General features: G+C 54.8%; 1 protein-coding gene across 1 annotated transcript; it reads left to right on the top strand.

Moving 5' to 3' along the window:
* The first annotated feature begins 204 nt into the window (after positions 1 to 204).
* Positions 205 to 18,394, top strand: LOC139439103 (uncharacterized). Its single transcript, XM_071215585.1, has 8 exons — positions 205 to 247; positions 3,927 to 3,996; positions 4,897 to 4,975; positions 5,418 to 5,831; positions 6,468 to 6,509; positions 7,796 to 7,872; positions 9,172 to 9,252; positions 18,044 to 18,394. Exons 1-8 carry the CDS (start codon positions 205 to 207, stop codon positions 18,069 to 18,071), a joined length of 834 nt encoding a protein of 277 aa, XP_071071686.1. The 3' UTR covers positions 18,072 to 18,394.
* The last annotated feature ends 1,404 nt before the right edge of the window (positions 18,395 to 19,798 follow it).

The following is a 19,798-nucleotide window of genomic DNA, read 5'->3' as shown; positions in this document are numbered from 1 at the left end:
TTGGGGAAAAACCATGGAGACCGCTTGAGCACAAGAACAGGTCTGCTATATTACGGAAGTACACTTGGTTATATAGGGTTGGGTAGAGGGAGGAGTAAGATATAGGGAGGGCTAGCTACGGGGTAGCAGTGGACAGGCTGAAGCTGATGGACAGCCCCGAGGTAAGCAGTCACCGGGGAAGAGGGCAGACTGTACGCCGGCAACATGGGCAGGACTGGCGGAAAAGATAGCGAGGGCTGGCTGAGAGGTTTGGAATAGGGGAGGGGAAAGGGGGAGTGAGAGCTGGCCGGATGTTGGGCTAGGCGGGAGATAGAAAGGGGGAGGGCAGCGCCGGCCAGCCGCTAGCAGCAAAGGCCCAGTCAGGCGTAGTCACCTTATCTAGGCCCAGTGGGCAGAGGCGGTATCACTTCTTGCCGCACCGTTTGCTACTGTGGCAAGCCGGGCACCCTTCCTCCCACACCCCCCCAGCAACACTCCCTCCCATCATCATGACACATCCATTGCATTTGGCAAGTACATCTCTGGGCAGCCCCGCACCCCATGGTCAACGGTCCACACTATGGCACACACTCTCCCCCATTCCATCCAGTGGGCCCTGTGAGGATTTACAATGTCCAGTGATTGCTCCTGAAGCACCATCCAGGGCAGCTCCATGTCCCAAAGACCTCTCCATCTCTCATCTCTTCCTGCCTTTCCCCATACCCATCAGCCATCATGTCCACTTTTCTCAATCCAATGCCACCTTTTCTATGTGGACATTGGATTGGTTGTGTCCATTGCACCTCTATGTCAAGAGGAGGCTCAGATTACACATGGATGTTGGATGCAATCCTCCCACTTTCAGTTGTAATCACTCTAGGCTCCATGGTGTGGTGGTTATCCTTCTTCAACTCCATCTTAGCTGAGTGTGGTGAGCCCAATAAGTCAGATTGTAGGTGCTGGAGTCTGTTGAGGCTCAGGACCTGGCTATCACATTGTCAGTCCAGAGATTCAAATCCCCTAAATATATCTTAAACCCCGACACTAACTGCACCTCCAGCACATTAGCATTAAAGTCTTATGAAGAGAGATCCCATCTGAGTCCAGATTCATCACACATAAACACCAGTTCCAAAGAGGGGCCATCTGACCTGGTAGTTAACCCCATCGGCCATGACCATAACTCCCATGGGTCTCTTTAGCCCTCGAAGGAACCGATATCTGGGGGTTGTATCTGCTTTATCTGTCTCTCAGACTCTGCTCAGTTGTGCATAAGGGCAATCCTTCTGACAGCCTCCAGACTCTTTTTTAGAGACTCGTAGCCATATAAACTCATTTCTCCTTTCCATTTCCCCCTTACATTAGGTCAAACAGCATTTTAAAGTCATGTTATTTTATGTAGACAGGGATATTCCGCTGATTCGCGTTGAACCTTCTGTATGAGGTCATTTTCCAGTTGCATCATCAGTTGGTAGTTGATAGTGGTCCCTCAGTGCCAGGGAGGCTCATCCCCGGGTGTCATGTCCCACGCTGGGGGGAAGGCATCTTTCTATTTTTAATTTCATCCATTGTGTCTTTAATTCCCATAAGCTCTGTTACTTTTCTTTGCAGTCTCAAATTGGTCTTTATGCTCCCTCAGTGACTTCTTAATACTCTTTATCCCTTTAATCATATTTTCTTTCAATTCTTTGAAGTGATTTAGGAGAGTTGCATGATTATCATTCATTAATTTTCTTAAATCCTGTATATCTTCAGGATATTTGGTCTGTTCCTTTGGCTGGGCCATCTCTTCCTGCTTCCTAATATGGCTTGTAAATTTTTGCTGATGTCTAGGCATCTGAATATGTCAATCAATTTGCTCTGATAGTCAATTTTTCTGTTGCCTGTTTCCTGCCCCCAATCCCCAGCTCTTCTTTGATACTTGGTTCACCTTATTCTGAGTCTTTAAAATTACCCAGCTTAAGTTATCAAAACTGGGCCAGGGATTCACTAATGGTGTGCAGATTTTCTCCCAGGAATTGGGGTTAAGAGAGTCCTTAAAGCAGTTTTTGCCCATGCAATTTCCAGACCAGCCAGCACATGGTGTTTCTTGGAAAACCTTTCCGTGGAAGTGTTTCTTTCGACCTCTACTTTCCTGTGTGGTGCAGTCAGAGCTGAAACTCACAGCAGGCTTTGCTGGCTGAATTCATGGAAGAGAAGCCTTCTGACGCCCCTTCCCTTTTCCTTGAAACAGCTGACAGGGAGGAGGATGTCTGTTCCCCTCCCACTGGGCTGCAGTGAGCCAGGGCTTTTACCCCAGCTTAATATCTTGGGATGGGGGAGGGGAGCCCTTCCCAGCCATGGTGGGCATTTGATAGCTGAGGTTTGTTGTTTTGGGTTCTTCATCTCTCTGTCCCTTGCCCTCCTGGGAGTTGCATAGCACTGTCCTGGTCTGTTGACTCTGAAAGCAGGTCCCTAGGACAGCTTTTGGCGCTTTCTCCATTGTTTTTGTGAGAGAGTTGAGCCCTGCCTGCCTACTCCAATGCCATCTTCCTGGAACTCAACTATCCTAGTTGAAATGAAAACATTCCACAAGAGCCACCCCTGTGAGGGGGCTGGCCTGCCACCTCCAGGGTCCTTCTGCTGGAGAGGGCAGTGATGTCAGCAGCTCTGAGCACAGCCCTCATGGGCTGCAGGTGACAGCAGACATGGCCTCCGTCCTGCAGAGAGACAGTGGATGCAGCTGCTCACCCTCCTCCCCGAGCACAGCTGGGCCCAGGCCTTGGGAAGCTGAGGTCCTGCTCCTCCAGCCTAGGGGATGACCATTAGGCTGAGCCCCACTCAGAGGGTGGCTTTGCAGTGCCCTTCACCCCAGTTCAGGGGCCAGTGAGCATGCGGGCTGCGGGCTGAGAGGTGCCCCCACAGCTATGGGCCTGCACTCAGCCTCCTGTGCCCCAGTCCCAAACCCCACAGAAACCGAAGGCTAAAGGAAAGCCAAAGCATCCAAAGTCCTTTCCCATGTCAGGCTTCCCCATTGCGGGATAGGGCGCCCCTAGCCACTCAGTCCTCTGCTCGCAAAGCTCATGGCCCGCTTGTGCCTCTTTGCTTCCCCCACATCCAGCCACCAAAAGTCCTGCTCCCTTCAAGTCCACACCACCCCGGGATCTGTCAGGCCCTGGCACACTCGCTGTCCTTGGATAAAGCCCATGCTGCCCGTCCTGCTCCTTCCCTTCCTCCCTGCACAAGCACGAGTAGTTCTGACCTCAGGACCTTGGCACAGGCCCCTCCACAGCCTGGAAGATTCCTCCCTAAGACCTCTCCCTGGTGGCTTCCTCACCTGTTGGGGCTCAGAGCAAGCATTGCCTCCTTGGAGAGGCCTGATTTTTAGTGAAGTTTTAACAGCATACAATCGTTGTGAGAATCGTAGAATGAACTTGAAATACTCATCACCTGCTGTCAGTAATGGCCCACCCATGCCAAGCTGGTGATGTCAATATCCCCGCTGCCCCTTATTTGAAGCAAATCCCGGACATCAGGTCAGTTCATCTGCAAATATCGTAATGTCTCAAAACAAGAAATTGTACCTGTAAAAGATGATCCAGGCCACCCGTTCTGAGTAGATGTCCCTTCACTTCCATGCTCTGTGCCTTCCTCATTTTTGTTGTCATGAACTTCACACTCCCTGACATTTATTTTGTTCATGATTATATTTTATGGGTTTGCCTTCCCATCCAGTCACGAGAATGTTCCTGCCTTGAGAACATCTCTCTGCCTGCCTTGTTTCTTTTAAATACCATCGGCTGCCCTGTGCCTGGGGCAAGGCCAGAGATCCTACAATTTCTCTGAGTAGACGATGGCTGAAGGAGAGGCTGGCCACCTGCCAGGGTCCACTTGTCTGGCTGAGGGCAGCAGGAGGTGGTGGATAGATGGACGTGCACTGACCTTCTGCTGTGGGTTTTCTCTTTTAGATAAAGCAGCAAGCTCTTCTGGAGACAATGTCATAACTTGTCCTGGAGTAGAACCTCAGATACTTGGAAAGTAAGTGCCCCGACCTGGGGACCCTTGTGGCAGGAGACCAGGTCAGCAGCGGTTTAGGGGTCCTGGGTGAGGACACCCTCGGCCGGGGCACCCGGGGAGCCCTCTGTACCTTCCTTGATGGGTGGTCCTGGAGGTGGTCAGGGATCCGTGTGGCCTGGCTCTGCTGAGGACAGCAGGAGGCGGAGGGTGCCTGCCTTAGTTTCCCCATGCTGTGACATCTACCAAGCCATGGGTTGTCTTGACAAGAGTGATTTCTTGGATGCCAGTGTTGGGACTGGAAGCTGGCTCCCTCCAGGGTGGGCAGCGCTCTGGTGCTGGCAGCCGGCAATCCTGGGGTCCCGTGTCTCCCCCACCACAGGGCCTTGTGCTCTCCTCTCTCTGCCGGGTTCCCAAGGACATCCAGCATCTTCTCCTCCAAGTGGCTTTCCCTTGAAAGCCCCCAGTCACAGCACTAAGGGCAGTCTCATTCCCCTGACTGCAGCGTAACGATGTCCTCAGAAGGTCCACTGATGCTGGGTTACACCCCAGAACTGGGTGCAGGTCGTGAACATGGTTTTTTCTGGGGCACGCGCTTCAGCCCATCCGGTTCCAAAGGCCTCCTGTCGCTGGCTGGAGCTGAGCCCACGTGCCCTGCCCACACGGAGGAGCTGAGTGAGCCCCCCCATGGCTGCCGCTCACGTGGCACGTGGCCACATGGCGGGCAGACGATGCCGGGCTCCTGGGGCCGGCCATGTCCCTCGGGGCCTCCAAGCCAGGCCGACCTCATGCTCTGGGGAAGGAGAGCTCGCCCACCACCCCAGTACCTTGCTGGCAAAGTCACTGCACCCAGGAGAGCTGGGGGCCAAGGTTCAGCCACGGGGGAGACCTGCTTGTCACCGGCCCACCCCCTCTGTGCTTTAGGCCCATCTTCGTTGAAATCAGCCTCAACAAAGGCATAACCTTCATCGCCAACAACCTCAAATTCAGAGGAAAGGACTGCGTGAGTACTGGGTGGGGACACCCCTGTCACGGGGCCCATTGACCCAACTCTGATGCAGACACACTGGGGGGCAGCTGGCAGCCAGGGTGAGTGGGTGGGGCAGGGGGCCCACCAGGACCAGAGTCCAGGCCTGCAGCACCCCTGGCTGTGTGGGTCCCAGGGCCCACCCCTCAAGGTCAGCGTTCAGGCAGGGGGATGGGGCAGCCTCTGCCACACGTGGCGTCCATGGCCCTGGGTGCTGCCGAGGTGGTCTGGGCATCTGGCCATGGACTCCTGGCCCCCCTGGGGTCCCTGGAGGTGGGGCGCCTGAGGAGAGGAGGAGGCCGGGGGTGGAATGCCAGGGGATGGGAGCCAGGAGGGGGCCACCCAGCCCCAGCCCAGCCCTAGGCCACACACGTTCTCTGGCAGCCAAGGCTGGATGGTGACAGTGGCCCTTCCACAGGGGGAGAATCCTGCTGCCAAACCCATTGAGGACAAGGCTGGGAACCCAAGCAAGGTCAACATCCAGCGCCTCACTGCACAATCCCCTGACACACCCCCTGAGAAGAGCCCCACAAAGCCCTCCAAGAATGCTGCAGCCAGCACTCCCAGGAAGTCCCCCGAGCAGTCCCCCGAGCAGTCCCCTGAGCAGTCCCCCAGCATGCCAGCAAGGACACAAATAGAGAAGACAAGGGCACTGATGAGGAGGAGGACCCCAAGGAGGACGCTGATGAGGAGAACCAGTAGGAGGATGAGGACGACGACCCCACCGAGAGCCAAGGCAGCTCCAAGCTCCCCTGGATGCCTGTCGTGGGATGGCGCATCCGCCCTGCTGCTCCTGCTGCTGCTGGTCTGCCTCTGCCACTTGCACTGGCCGGTGAGTGTCCCTGCTGCCTGAGCAGGCAGGTGAGTGCCCCTGCTATGGTGGCAGCTCCTAAGACTGACCGTGGCTCAGGCTCCGTTCCCCCCTGGAACCTAGAGGCACCCTGGCCTCCTGCCCCACCTGCCACGGGGTGCTCACAGGGAGGCTGCGCATGCTGGGCCAGGCTGCTCCGGTGCCCATGGCCCTTCTAGGGGTGACCAGAGGCCAGCGTACAGCAGGGCAGCAGGAGGACAGACAGGAGTGCTCCTGTGTTAGGAAGGAGGGGCCTTTGAGGGGCTGGAGGACTGCCCCAAGAGCAGCAGGAAGGAGGAGGAGAAAGGGGGGCAGAGAAGGAGCAGGCAGATCCCTTCCCAGGGAGCGCTCGAGGGAAAGCCTGCGGGGACCATCCCACAAAGGGCTCTCAGCTTGGGATGGCCTCAGCCTGCCTGGACTGCCCCAGCCCTCCAGGGAGGGGCGGTGTCCCTGTCACAAAGGAGGAAACTGAGGCTCAGAGGCAGCCATGCTGGCCACAACCCCACAGGCATCGGTCTGTGCCCCGCGGCTCCAAGCAGAGTCCCCACCTCTCCCAGGGGCTGAGACTGAGCCCAAACCACACCTTCCAGCAAAGGTTATGTCTTTTTATCAATCTAGACAGAAAAGGAGCTGCCGCGACTCCTGCCGGAACCCTCTACTGTAAGTCCTAAGTGCGTCCTGACTTCCTGTGAGCTCATCTGCCACACACTGAGCCTCCCGCAGCCCAAGGAGGGGTCCGCTCCCGCCCCAGGAGCTCCACCGCCTATGCCAAGAGCCTGCAGAGCAGGAGGAGGAGGGCGCAGGGGTGGGGGGAAGGGGGCTACTAGTGAAGCCAGGCGTCGCCCTTCCTGGGCTCCCACCAAAGGGGCAGTGTGGGCAGCCTGTGGGGGTCTACCATGGACACTCCTGAGACAAGTGGGGCACTTGGGCCCCTGCTGGCTGGCAGGATGGTACTTGCCCAGGACTCAGGGAAGCTTCTGGAAAAGGAGCCTCATGTTGCAAGGACCCAGCTCTGGGATCTGCCGTGCCCTTGTCTTAATCATGGTCTCCTGGTGGGCAGAGGGGCCTGGCCAGGTCAGCCCTTGGGGCCTGCAGGGCTGAGCGTGGACAAGGGAGCTTACCTGGCATGGAGCTGTGAGGCGCACCCACCCGGGGGAGCCCAGGGCTGGGTTCAGGGCAGCAGCAGTGGGGCCAGGTGGGCCTGAGGCAGTTGCGCTTTCAAAGCTGGAGCCTGGTGGATGAGGGGTGTCCCCTGCCCATGTGCAGACCCCTGGCTGGCCCAGCAGGTGGTGTCTTTGTTTGCCAGGGCTGCTCTGACAAATGCCATGCACCAGGTGGCTTGAACCTGGAGGTCACTGTCTCTGGGTCAGGAGCCCAGAAGGCCAGCTTTCTCCCGGATCCGCAGGGTTCCAGTGCCAGCCACTGCAGGGCTCAGGGTCCTTGGCTGTCCTTGTGTCTCGGCCACATGGCGCCATCCTTGGTCCCCTCCATTCTCTGCCTTCAGGCTCCTCCTGAGTCACATTTCCTCCTTCATGAGGCTCCTGGAGTGGACAGAGCCCCTGCTTCTCTTTGGCCACCCCTCCAATAGTGACGTTCTGGGCATGTCCTGTTACAGATGGTTCCCCCCAGAGAGCACGGCTGCAGGCATGAACCCCTCTCTTCTGGGGCCCTCAATCCAAGCCCCACACAGGGCACAGCCTCAAGGAGGCTCTGCCAACAGGGACGTCAGAGGAGCTAGGGGACAGGGGAGCTTTGCAGCACTTTGGGGATGAGCCAGATGCCATCTTGTTTGCCCCAGAGGATGCTCCCTGGGTGCGTGGGTGGTGCTGATGGAATCCGGGGTCCCTCACTCAATCGTTCCTTATTCACCCCACAAACATTGGCTGAGTGGCAGCACCAGCCCCCTGGTTGTGCCGCCCTGGAGCAGATGCTTTCTCTTCCTACAGACAGTGTGCTGCAGCCTGCCCATGGTGATGCCCGCCCGCTGTGACTGCCCGGGCACTGGGCATCTGAGCCAAATGAGGTGAGGAGGGCTGGGGCAGGGGAGAGGGCGATGGTTCAGGTGCAGAGGCCCTGCTGGAAGGCTCCACCTGGGGGAGTCCAGGGTCCGGGATGCTTTGCTTCCTCCCTGGGTGCCAGGGGCCAGGGGAGGGCATGAAGCTGCGGAGCCAGTGTCCCAGGTGCTCCAAGTTGACTGAGCCCAGCTGCCCCTGCCCCACCTGGTCACTGGGTGCTGGCGGGTGGCCCACAGCAGGCAGGTAACTGGTTGCCACCCAGGTTTCCTCAACTCAGGGGTGGCTCAGGTTTCAAACCCCAGCCAGCAGTGGAGGGAGAAAAACAGCCTGAGCCACAAAGAGGGGTGAATGAGTCAGAGAAATAGAGACGTTCTGAGCAGCCACTGTTAGCACCTTCTCAATTCTCTGGAGACACCGCAGCTGTGCCTGGCCCAGCAGCAGCCTTTTTGGCAGAATGAGGACAAGAGCTGCAGGCTGTGTGGCTGGTGACACGGGGTGCAGGGCTGCAGGGAGGAGGAGCCCCAAGACCCCATCCTTGAGTGACCAGTGCTGGGCCTTGAGTCCTGGGAGCCCAAGCCTCACCCCTTTGCCCCTCCCTGGACATGCTGCTGAACACCTGGTTGGGAGATCCCTGCCAGGCCGAGGGTCCTGGGGTGAAAGGGCCATCTGGAGGACAAGAACCCCAACCTCCTCCTGGCCGGGCCCCTCCGTCCTGCTCCTGCCTCTGCTCCATGCTCCTCTATGGCCCAGAAAGGCACTGGAACAGCCAGCCCCAGCCCTGTCCTGACACAGTGACTTGTTCAGCCTGCTCGGCCCACACCCATCTGCCCTGGTGGCTCAGGCCAGCCAGGTGCTGCCCTCCACTGGCCCAGGGCTCCTTCTGGACTGTTCTCTGCCCTTCCCACCCCCATATCAGGGACCTGCCCCTGAGCCAGGCATGGGACCTCCCACCTGGCCCCTGCCAGCCCCCTCCTCCTCCACCCTGGCGCAGGGCTCCCTGCCCACCATGGGCTCCTGCCCAGCTCCCCGCACCCCCCGACCACCCCGTCAGGGTCCTCTCCTGGCTCCTGGTATAGCTCGCCCGGCCTGGGAACTTGTCCCCTAAACGAGCCACTGACCCCTCATGCCAAAAGGGTGTCTTGTTCCAGATTCTGACACTGAGCACAGCGACCACCATCCCAGCAGGCATGCAGGCCGCCAGGCTCCACCTCCGAGCTCATGCGGGTTCTTGGGGCTTAGCAGGGCCTGACCCTCTCTGGACACGTCGCTTGGCCGTGCCGCGTCTTCAAGCCATGTCTGCTTTGCAGGGCAAGTTGGAACTCCTGTGTGCCCTGTTCAGTCCACGTTGCAAACCAGTGCACCAGATGCGGCCCCCGTTCCAGAGCACGGTGAGCAGGCACGGTGCTGCACCCGCGGCGGGCCGACGCCCCAGTGCTTTTCCCTCGTGACGCCTGCTGACAGACAGGGCCCAGCCCTGGGAAACGGCCTCAGGAGCACGCAGGCCCCAGGGGCCGGCTGTGGCTGCCCACACTCTCCTCCCTGTGGTCTCAGATGGGTGGGGACTGTCCAGGCTGGAGGCTGAAGGGCCACGGCCAGAGACAAGGGCAAGGGGCTGCAGAGCAGGGCTGGCCACCAGCTCCAGCGCTCCTGGCCCATGAGTCCCCTGCACCTGCAGCCCTGGGTGTCAGCTGGCTTTATGCCACCCAGGAGGTGGCCTCCCACCTGGGGGCCTTGGGGTACAGCCCCCATGGGCTCTTCCAGGTAGCCACGGTCCCCTGGAGTGGGCTCTCCGGCATGGGGGGTCAACGGCAGTGCTGTGTGTGCACGTGGAGCCAGGGCGGTGCTGCACCCATGGTGGACCTTCTGGGCAGCTGCCCTCAGGGGGCCCTATAGTCCTCTACTCCGGCCCCTCTTCTGGCCCCAGCCTTGGTGCTGTGGTAACGTGCAGCTGTACAGGCTGGGAAGCTGGAGCACAGGGAGGCTTGTGCCTTGTCCCACCTCACACAGCCACTGTGGGGCGGGGAAGGACCAGGACCAGGCAGCCTGGCTCTGGAGCCCAGCACCCTCCTCGCCCTGCACTGCCTGTCCTCGGAGCAGCACTTGGGATCTTGTGTGGTCATTCTACATCACCTGGCAGCTGTCTGCATGTGGCCATGGGCCCCCTGACACTGCCTGCTGCCCACCTGGCACGGCCTCCCTCCTGTCACACTTCATGCAGGTGGGGCAGGGGCCCTGGAGGTGCCCGGCCCTTGACCGCCGCATCTGTGGCTCTGGTGGCACTCCAGGACTGGTCTGGGCTGGGGCACAGGCTCACTTTGGGTGCAGCCTGAGGCCCTTAAGGTCACTCACCTGGCATCCTCACCTGTGTGCAGGGAGGCAGCTGCGCACCCCTGGCCGGCCCTCGCCCCTAGCCTGGCCACCTCCTCTGCATCTCCCAGGTGTGGAGACAGAGGCTCCACCTCAGTGAAGGGCTGGGTGCTGCAGGGGGCAGCTTCTCTCGCCGCAGAGCCCCCGGCTGGCCAGCATCTAGCCATCAGGTGGTCCCTGGGAACAGCTGGAAAGCGTGTCTCTGTAGTGGACTGGGCTGTACGTGCAAGGCTCTCATGGGCACTGGTGTCTTGATTTCCACCCCACACGCCGGCAGACTTCCTTCTCCATGGGAAGCCGCCTGTGTCTGTGGGCCGTGGTTGGAGTGTGTTGGGGCGGGTCTGAGGCTGCACGGGTGCCCAAGGGGCAGCTGAGTCTTGTTCTTCTTGCCCTGCCCATGATGGAGCTGGGCCAAAGGGGGCACAGACGTAGGGCTGGGGAAATCCTAATGAGACAGTGTCCTTCCATCATTGATCTTTAGGAAAGTCTCTGCTCATGCCTCTGGACTGTGATGGCACCTGGCTCCCCTCCCTCCTACTTCCCCAGGAGATCCAGAAACAGAGTCCAAGCCCCAGAGCCCTGGACACTGAGGCTCCCTATCAGCTCTGCCGGTCCCTTCAGGAAAGGTCCTGAGCTGTGCAGTAGTGAGCTGAAGAGACATAATGGTAGTTGGCTTCACTTGACAATTGCTGATGGCCAGAGAGGAAGGAGAGCCACCCCTCCGAACCTCAATCCCTTCACCCCCTCATGCCCATGCCACGGACTCAGGATCCCTGCAGCCCCCAGAGGGCTCCTCTCCTGGGTGGAGGTGTCCAGGCACTTACATCTGCCCCTCTATCAGCACCTGTTCAGATCATTCCTGGGTGCCCCTGCAGCCCCAGGATGGGCATGATTGGGGCAAGAGACTGCAAGTGTCCCGTAGACCATGCCCTGAAGGAAAGCAGAGGGACCTGCAGCCCTTAGGGAGCACCAGCCCCAGAATCATTTGCTCATGTTCTGGGATAAATGAGTGGAAATAAAGGAGCGAGAAACAAAGATAAAGATTCCATTCTATGCCCAATAGCAACAAAACCCAAAGTTCCCATGAATGAGTAGAACTTGATGAATGTTATCCCAGGGTGGCATGCTCTGGGTGAAGAGAGAGGCAGCGAGTCTAGAGAGAGTGGGAAATCAACATGATCTTCATCAACCCAGTGGTCAAGTTGCCCGTGATGATACTTAGTGTTGGCACAGAGAGAGGGTGGGGGACGGACACCTGCCTGCCCTGCAGGCATCAGTGTGGACAGGATCGGCTTTCTGAAGCACTTCTCATCCTGTGCCTGGGCCTGTAGATGCAGCACTCTCTGTGGATGGAGGGATAGATGGATAAATGGGAGGATGGATGGATGGATGGATGGGTTGATGGGTGGATGGGAAGGTGGAAGAGTGGGTGGATGGATGGATGGATGGGAGGATGGATAATGGATGGATAGATGGGTAGATGGAGGTGTGATGGATGGATGAATGAGCATTTATGGTTGGACAAGGGATTGCAATGATACTTTTGGTCATTTCTCTGACACCAAGAGGCATGTTTGGATCTGGCATGTATGAAGGCACAGAAAGCCTCTTTGGGGGACAATTGTGGAAGGATGGAAGGGGTCCCTGTAACATTTTCAGGGGTGACCATAGGAAGAACTTTGTTTAACCAGTTATTACTTGTATAAACTTGGCCTAGTTTCTTAACCTCTCAAAGCCTCACTTTTCTCATCTGAAAAACAGGGAAAAATAATAAAACTCCCTTTTGCTGCAAAATACAAAGGCCACACACCAACCAGGCCCCGGCGGGAGCCCCTCCCCAGCCCAAGAATCACAGTCCCCAGGCCAGATGAGTAGAGGGTCTCGTGGCTCAGGGTCAGTGCTTGGGGAGAAGTACTGTGATTGCAGGAAGGATTGGGAAGTCCCAGGAGGCACAGGCATTTTATTTTATTTTTTCATTGATTGAAGTACATCACTCATACATAAACATTCATAAACAATAAATGTATAATAGTTGTGAACTTACAAAACAGACATATATGACATCAAACAAACATATATAACATCTCACCCTACCACCAATAACTTGCATTGTTTTTAAACCTTTTTAACTGATGATTAAAGAGCATTGTCAAAATTTTACTATTAAACAAAGTATTTTTCCCCTAACCAATCTGATTATTATCTTTATATCATTTATATACAAACATACATAAACAATTAAGTGTATGGTAAGAGTTGTGAACTTACAAAGCAAACGTGCATGACATCATACAGGGGTCCCATACATCAACCCACCACCAACTCCTTGTATTGTTATGAGATGTTTTTTACAAAATATGAAAGAACACTGTCGAAATCTTACTACTAATCATAGTTCCTATCTTACTTTGGTGTGTTTTTTCTCCCAACCCACCCTATTATTATTTCTTAAATGTATTTTTTATGATAGAAGTTGTAAACCTTTAACACAATCATGCACATGTGCAGAATTCCGAAACAAAGCACCCCTCCATCAATACACCAAAATGTGGTGTATCATTTGCAACAGATAAAATGATATCATCTGATTACTGCCATGTCCATAGTGTACATTTGGCTCACATTTTCCATACTGCCTCAGAATCAACACAGTACATCTTTTGCATAGATGCATGAATATCGTATTATTCCTACTAACCACAGTCCATAGGTCACTCCAGCCATACATTCCCATGATTCTCCACATTCCCATCACCCTGCAATAGTGATATACATTTGTTCTAGCTAACAAAGGACACTCTTGAATCTGTACCATCAACCGAAGTTCTCATCCACCTCTTGGTTTACTGTCCTATCCAGTTCCTAGATTATTCTCAAGCGTTCTGTCAGTGGCATTTACATAAGTAGACTACCATTTTCAGCCACATCCCCATTTATAAACTAGCTGTTACTCACTATGTGTTACCATCCACTCTATACATTTCCATAATTTTACAGTAAAGCTAATTAAAACTTCTACATACATTAAACATCAGTAGTCCACTCAGTTTTTCTCTTACCTCCTTGAAGAATCCACTACGTACCACCAGGTCTTGTGCTACATTCAGCTCACAATAGGTTGGCTTGAAGGGAAGGCAACACAGAAATAAAGGTAGAGACACAAGAGGGGAGAGAAACCTGAGACCAGGGGCCTCACAGCTTCTGGAACTGAGATCCTCAACCCTGGTTTTCCCATCGCATTTATTGGGAAACTACCAAGCAGTTGTTTGCTATCTGAACTAGAACATCATTGACAAAAACAGGAAACAACTGCAACATCTAACAACAGCTACATTTAACAGGTGTAACATTTACAGTAACAAACAGGTAAGCCAGTTTCCCACACAGTCCTGAAGATATTTTCCAATAATTTCTTCCAGAAGTTTCATGGTTCTTGCTTTTAGTTTTTGTTTTTTGATCCATTTTGAGTATGTGTCTTGGAGTTGGTCTATTTGGATTTTTTCAGGTGGGGGTTTTTGTGCTTCTTGGACAGGGATATCTATGTCCTTCAATAGGGTTGGGAAATTTTCTACCATTATTTCTTTAAATATTCCTTCTGAATCTCTGGACTGACCATGTGATAGCCAGGCCCAACAGACTTGCAACTCCTACACTCTGGTTTATTGGACTTACCCCACTCAGGTAACATGGAGGTGAGAAAGGTCAGCCACCACACCAGGGAGCCAAGAGTGCCTACAACTGAAAGCAGGAGGATTGCATCCAGCATCCATGTGAAATCTAAGCCCCCTCTTGATATAGATGTGGAGTGGACACAACCATTCTAAGGTCCAGAGGATGGAGGAATAGAGTCTGGATTAGAGTGGACTTACTGATATTCTATTCATGAACTAATGTGATTATTAGTAATCAAAGAAAATTTGTCATTGGTGTGGAGAAAGTGGCCATGGTGGCTGCTGGGGGTAGGGAGTGGGAGGAAGAGATGTGATTTGGTGGTGTTTTCAGGACTTGGAGTTGTCCTGGGACTGTGCAGGGACTGTTACCAAACATTGTATGTCCTCCCATGGCCCACTGGGTGGACTGTGGGAGAGTGTGGACTATGGTGTGGACCATTGACCATGAGGTGCAGTGGTGCTCAGAGATGTATTCACCAAATGCAATGAATGTCTCATGATGACGGAGGGGGCTATGGTTATGGGGGAGGAGTGGGGTAAGGGGGGTGGGAGGTATATGGAGGCCTCACATTTTTTTAATGTAATATTAAATAAAACAAATAAAGACCAAAAAAAGTAAAAAAATATATTCCTTCTGCCCCTTTTCCCATCTCTTCTCCTGCTGGGACACCTATGACATGTATGTTTGCATGCCTTTTGCTGTCATTTAGTTCCCTGAGACCTTGTTCAATTTTTTCCATTCTTTTCTTCTTCTCCTCTTTTGTATGTTCACTTTCAGAGGCCATTTCTTTAAGCTCACCAATCCTTTCTTCTGCCTCCTCAAATCTGCTATTATATGATTCCAATCTTTTTCTAATTTCATTGATGGCACCTTTCATTCCCACACGATCTGATATTTTTCTATGTATGCTTTCAAATTCTTCTTTGTACTCATCTAAAGTTTTCTTATAATCCTTAATCTCTTTAGCCATCTCATTGAATTTATTAAGATTTGTTTGAACATCTATCATTAGTTGTCTCAACTCCTTTATGTCATCTAGAGGCTTATTTTGTTCTTATCTGGGCCATAGCTTCCTGTTTCTTGGTGTAGATTGTAATTTTTTGTCGGTGTCTATGCATCTAGCTTACTAGGGTATTTTTTCTGGGTGCCATTTTTCTCTCTAATTTAGGGCTCCCTGCCCTTTCTCCCTTGCTGGTAATGCAGTAGGAGCCAAGCATGTAGTTGGTCCTGTAAGCTGTGGAGGCTCAAGCTGCCCTCATTGCACCAGGGACCAATGAAGCTTCTTCCAACTTTCTCCTTTGCCAGGGACAGGGACAGAGTCACAGCCATGTGAAATAATCCACGTGCAGGTCTAGACAGTAGTTGCCCAGAGGGACTGATGGAGCTTCACATCCCTTTCTCCCCTACCTGGGGCAAGGATGGAGCTGCAGGTGTGGGCAGCAATCTCTGCAGTGCAGGTCTAAGATGACTGAAGTTGCCCTGGTAGTCTTCTGATTTTCAGTCTATGCCAGCCAGAGTTCCCTGCTGTTGCCTGTCTAGGCTGGTGCAGGGCTCCTCAGCCTCCTCCCTGCCAGAGGTGGGGCTGAAGCCTAGGCGGGCTACAGGCTGATCTATGTGAAAGAAACTGTCAGCCCAGCTTCCCCTCAGGCTGGGGGTGGAGTCAGAATGGTGGCTACTGGCCTCTTTCTGAGATGGGCTGGTTCTCACCCCAGCTGTTCCCAGGGTTATCTCTTAGCCAGCCAAATCTCCCAATCTGTAGCTGAAATTGGCAGCCAACCATCTCCTCCTCCCCTGTCTCTGGGAAATGGAGCCTCCAATTCCTGTCACAGAACAGCTCCTGGGGCAGCTTGCACCACCAGAGTAGGATAATCACTGGTGTCCGTGGTTTGGCCAGTAATTTCCCAAAGAGGTTGGCAGAGGTCCCTGAAGCTTCCTCCCTGCTGGAGGTGGCACTGGGGCCGAGCTGGAGCTGCAATCGGACCTGGAGGGAAAGAAGCCGGTCCCCACCAGCACTGGGATCCTCAGTCCACCCAGCTTCCTCTCGTGCCAGGCATCGAGTTAAGATGGTGGCTCCTGGCCTCTTTCTGACCTGGACAGGCTCAAACCTTAGCTGTTCTCATCATTATACTGTAGCCCACTGAGTTTACCCATCAGTAACTGAAGTTGGTGTCCAACCATCTCTTCCTCCCCCATTTTGGGGAAGTGGAGCTTTCAATTCCAGCCACGCAACAGCTCCTGAAGCCCCCAAACAGGATCTTCAGCTAGCTCCAGAGAGCTCTGGGTGTTTGCTAACTGTCCTGTAGCAGGAGCCAACTCTAGGAGCTCCTTACTCTGCTATCATCTTGCTGGTGATAAAAATGACCCGGCACAGTCATTTTTGATGGAAATGAGACTTTGTGGAGGAGATAAAGTTTGGGTTGTCTTTTAAAAGATGAGTAGATGAGAAAAAAAAAGGACATTCCAAAGAGAAGAAGAGTGTGTATAAAAGCTTAGAGATGGGGAGAGCTTAGTGAATGTAAGATTTGGCCATATCCTGAGCCTCCTGTGCAGGCTGCCCTGGCCTCTGCTGTGATGGAATTGCTGCAGGTCAGCACAGGCACTGCAGGGCCAAAGAGTGATCACAGCCAGGGGATGGCAGGTCTCCAACCCAGGAGGTGTCCACCCAGCAGCAGCGTGTCCATGTGCTGGAAGGTTCTCCAAGGGTTCGTGGGTGGCTCGTGGCCCCCAAATCTGATCCCCACTGTGTCCTGGTTTGGGGGTCAGGCCCTGTGTCTTCCGGAGGAAAGCTCTGTGCTCTCTGATGTGCCAGGCCCCTCCTCAACCCCAGCTGTGCGGCATTGGCTTCTGCCTGCCTTCTGTGTCCTCCGCTGTCCCTTGTGCGTGAGGTTCTGAGGTGACCCCACCACACAGGACAGGCCCCAGCATGTGCTAAGGATGTGGGGAGGGATGTGTGAAGTCAGCAGGGCCCGGGGACCTCACGTAGTTCCAGTGGCCTTTCCTGGGTGGCTTGGAGGCTGTGACGTGACCGTTTCCTGGGGCCCCTGCTTCGCCATCCTGGGTGGTGTCGTAGCTTCCTCCAGCTGTCGTGGAAGTTTCCTGAGCTCCGTGGCTTTGGGCGCGCACACTGGCCCATCCTCCATCCACAGGCTGGAGGGGGTCTCCAGGCCCCATGGCCTCACCTGGTGACATGCACAGCTCTGCAGGCCCTTCAAGGACCTGGGTGCCCCGGGCTCACTTTCCAGCAGCCGAGGGGCCACGTGCCCGAGAGCAGGGCTATCTTGATGGCAGGTGTCTGGCTCAGAGTGGGGCATGGGCAGGCCCTCGTGGAAGGCCAGGCGGACATGGTGCGGGTGAGCTGGAGGATCGCGGCCCCAGGCCAGAGCCGAGGGTGGTGGCCGAGCACCCGCTGGAACACTGCTGTGCCTGTCCTGATAAGGCCAGCCTCCAGGGCACCGGGGGTGCTGGGCTCTAAAGGTAGATGCTGGGGTCTTGAGGTGCTGCCCGCTGCAGGCGAGCAGGTGTCCCGGAAGGCCGGCGGTCTCCCTTCTCCCAGGGGGCTTCCCGAAAGCACGGGGAAACCCTTCCTCGCTGGAGAGAGGGAGGGGCTGATGTGTTCTGGTCGCTTGCGGGGGTCTTGAGTGGAGGGTGGGGGTCCTTGGCAAGCCCGGGAGGGAGGACCAGAGAGGACAGAAGCGCCAAGGCAGTGGGTGCCACAGACAGATGCAGGGTCTGCACGGGCTTCCTCACACAGTGGGTGGGGCAGTCCCTCTGCCTTCAGGGGCCACCTGTAGCTCCTAGCCTCATATCTCACAGTGGCCCAGGGCCATGGGGAGGGGTCCTCCTTCAGCAGACACTCACTGAGGCCCAAACCAGGCAATGCTGTGGCCCCAGGGCAGTCGGGCCACAGGGGAGAGGCCAAGGTCAGAGGTCAAGCCTGGAGAGGGCAGGGGAGCCCCTGCAGAGGAGGTGACAGCCAAACCTCACCACCAAGTGGAGTGGAGGCTGGAGGCCAGCACCCAGGGAGAGGTCCACCGATGGCTGCAGGTGTGCTGAGCCCAGCCCACCGTGCCAAGGGAACTGCAGCCTCAGCTCCCAAATCAGACGACCTTTCTGTGACCTACTCTCTTCTCTGCCCTACAGGGAAGGTGCCTCACCTTCGCCCCAGTGAGAGCCCCATGCATGCCGGTGTTCTGCGACCCAACCCTGTGTGCCCCACCCTGCCGTGAGGGGGTCCCCTTCCCCGTGTGCCCGGGATGCTGCCATCCCCCCCGTGCATACTCCCCGTCCTCCCGGATGCTGCCCCTGGTCTTGCCCTACTCCCGGGCACTGGCCGCCTGCCCTCCACGAGCCCTGACTGCAAAGCCCCATCGCTAAAGCACCGAAGGGCCAGGATTGTTGACTTGCTAAGGTTGACACACAGAGTTTTGGTTTTACAATAAAAAAGATGTTGGCATTTGTTGCTGATGATTAAAAGAGTTTATTTCCTGGTGAGTTTCTGTCCTCTCTGAGATGCATGTACACTCCACCTGCTAGAATAACTCATCCCGGGGCCCCGTGGGGGATGGGCATGGATTGTGCCACTCACAGCACCTCATCTTCATCCATCTGCCAAATTCTGCTCCATGAAAAAGCCCAAAGACCCTTTTTCATGTGAATCCAGTCCTAACTTCATGCAAAGAGAAGCCTTTGAATTTCTCCTCTCCTTTCTCCATGTCCCTGGTTTCCCACTTTGGAGTCCCACATTCTGAACATGTCATAGAAGGTGGTGAGGAGCCCCCAAGGTCACTAGCTGGAAGCACAACTTCTCCATCCAGGTGCCCCGAACTGTGCCCAAGCCCAGAAGGATTCCACTGAACCGTGTCCTCTCCACTAGAGAAGAAAATTGAGTCCCCATCTGATTCCATCTGCCCCTGTTGGAGAATCCACACTCAAAAAGGATGAGTTTTAGTGAGCAGCATCCTCCCACGAGGCGTAGCCCATGGTCTTTCTGTGTCTGTGAAATCGCCAGGCCCACGGGCCCCCGGAACCTGGTGTGGGGTCCCTGAGCACCTCAGAGGGTCTGCAATGGCAGCTGTGACTGAGGGCGCCAGGCATTCATTTCATTAGGGAACTAGGCTGCTCTCCACCTCAATCCTGTCTTCCTGAATGCTACGTTTCTGCCTTTCAATTGAGTGCATGGCAAGAACGGTGAAAACTATGGCAGGTTTTGGAGTTTAATATCGATTGAGTTAGATGGCTAGTGAGGGAAATAACCATAATTTTTTCCATGTTTAAAAAAATTTCTCTGGAGGTGCCCGTTTTTGTGTATGTAGCTTTTATGTGCAGGGTTGCCCTGGGACAAATAAACATTGGCCTTCAAAGCCTTCCTGTCTGGCATTGCTGCTGCTTGAGGGAGTCCCCTCTTCCCCTTCCTGCCCCTCACCCTCCTGTGCAGATGATTCCCCCGTCTGTCCAGCCAGCTCCCAGGACGGGCTTGGGGAGAGCATTCCCCACTTGCCTCCCAGGCCGTCTCTGTGCCAGCAAATCCTCTCCCAGGCTGGTGGTAAGAAGGTTGCTCCTGTGACAAAATCCTGCATAAGGTGAGGCCGAGCAATGGGCCAACTCAGAGCCAGGAGCGAGGGAGAGGGGCTTAAAGCCCTGGGGAGGGGCTCAGTGGTTCAGTTTAGGCCCCATTTGGAGACTCAATTTCAGATCAACTGTACAAGGGGCTTCCCCACACCGCACATTCTTTCTTTGTAAGATGTGAAGGCTGACTCGGTCAACATTTTTTTAAAATTTTATTTTATGAAGAGTAAAAGTCTATAATTATGTAAATCCAGAGTATTAATAAATTAATGAGCCTTTGCGCTTCACTGTTGGACCATTAGATTTATTCACTCCTGGTTCCTGGCTGGT

Source organism: Dasypus novemcinctus, chromosome 6, assembly GCF_030445035.2.
Source record: "Dasypus novemcinctus isolate mDasNov1 chromosome 6, mDasNov1.1.hap2, whole genome shotgun sequence".
NCBI lineage: Eukaryota > Metazoa > Chordata > Mammalia > Cingulata > Dasypodidae > Dasypus > Dasypus novemcinctus.
Note: the sequence above shows the minus strand (reverse complement) of the source record. Positions and strands in the feature narration are given on the sequence as shown.

Coding starts and splice junctions, on each gene's coding strand:
- LOC139439103 (XM_071215585.1), top strand. CDS start 205: ATGGGCAGGACTGGCGGAAAAGATAGCGAGGGCTGGCTGAGAG. Junction 4,976..5,417: donor AATTCAGAGGAAAGGACTGC/GTGAGTACTGGG, acceptor GCCCTTCCACAG/GGGGAGAATCCTGCTGCCAA. Junction 9,253..18,043: donor GGCCCCCGTTCCAGAGCACG/GTGAGCAGGCAC, acceptor TCTGCCCTACAG/GGAAGGTGCCTCACCTTCGC.